At 48.5% G+C, this 837-nt stretch overlaps 1 protein-coding gene across 1 annotated transcript in view; it reads left to right on the top strand.

Moving 5' to 3' along the window:
• vav3 (vav guanine nucleotide exchange factor 3) overlaps nt 1-539 on the top strand; it is a gene marked incomplete at its 3' end in the record, with an annotated part of 121,564 nt that extends 121,025 nt beyond the window's left edge. The window contains exon 26 of the mRNA XM_084048134.1: nt 469-539. Coding sequence (XP_083904260.1) covers nt 469-539 — 71 coding nt within the window. The remainder of the gene's footprint in view (nt 1-468) is intronic.
• Nucleotides 540-837: the final 298 nt, after the last annotated feature.

Here is an 837-nt window from a genome sequence, read left to right as displayed (position 1 = left end):
CATACTGTATGAGGTTTCCACCCGACAGAGACTATATTCACACACACACTCTATCTCTGTCTCACACACACACGCACACACACGCACACGTGCGCGCGCACACACGCAGGAAGACACAATGACGTTGCTGTCAGGCAGACATAAATAATAAGAAGAAGAAGATCATTTTTAAAAAAGGGAAAGGTTTTGGGACGCTTCAATGATGCAGAACAGTGGTTCTCAAACTTTTAGAGCTGGTAGATCTGCTATTTTTGAATAGCCAAATGTATAAAAATGATTTAAAAATGATTATGATGCTACGTTAGCTACTTTTGCTGGGGAACCCCGCCCCCGAGGACCCCTGAGCAACGACGGCGTAGAAGCTGTGAGCGCCGTGGAGCGATGGCACCCTAGCTTGTTCTCGTTGTTGTTGTTATTGTTGGTTCCCACCTCCCACTGTGTTTTTATCTCTCCTCGTGTTCCTGTTAGCAGCAACGCTGCGTTCTTATCTTAGCGACAGCTCTGCCCCGACAGGTTCCCCTACGCCGGGGTTTATCTGATTGTGGGGGGGTGGGGGGGATGGCATCACCGCCTTGTTTGAGAACGTGCCGCGTTACCCAGGAACCACTGGGGCTTAGACAGAGGAAAATGAGAAGATGAGAGAAAAAATAGAAAAAACATGTTGACAGCCTCCAAGTCTGCTCTCTCTCATCTCTCTCTCTCGCTCTCTCTCTCTCTCTCTCTCTCTCTCCCTTTCTCTCTCGCTCTCATTCTCACTCTCTCGCTCTTGCACTCTCTCTCCCTCTCTCTCGCTCTGCACCCTCGTTTATTCTTCGTTTCATTCTGATTCTTTGCCTT

The sequence above is a fragment of the Gymnoscopelus microlampas genome (assembly GCF_963454915.1).
Source record: "Gymnoscopelus microlampas genome assembly, chromosome: 22".
Taxonomy (NCBI): domain Eukaryota; kingdom Metazoa; phylum Chordata; class Actinopteri; order Myctophiformes; family Myctophidae; genus Gymnoscopelus; species Gymnoscopelus microlampas.
The sequence above is the reverse complement of the archived record's forward strand: the minus strand, read 5'-3'. Positions and strand labels throughout refer to the sequence as shown.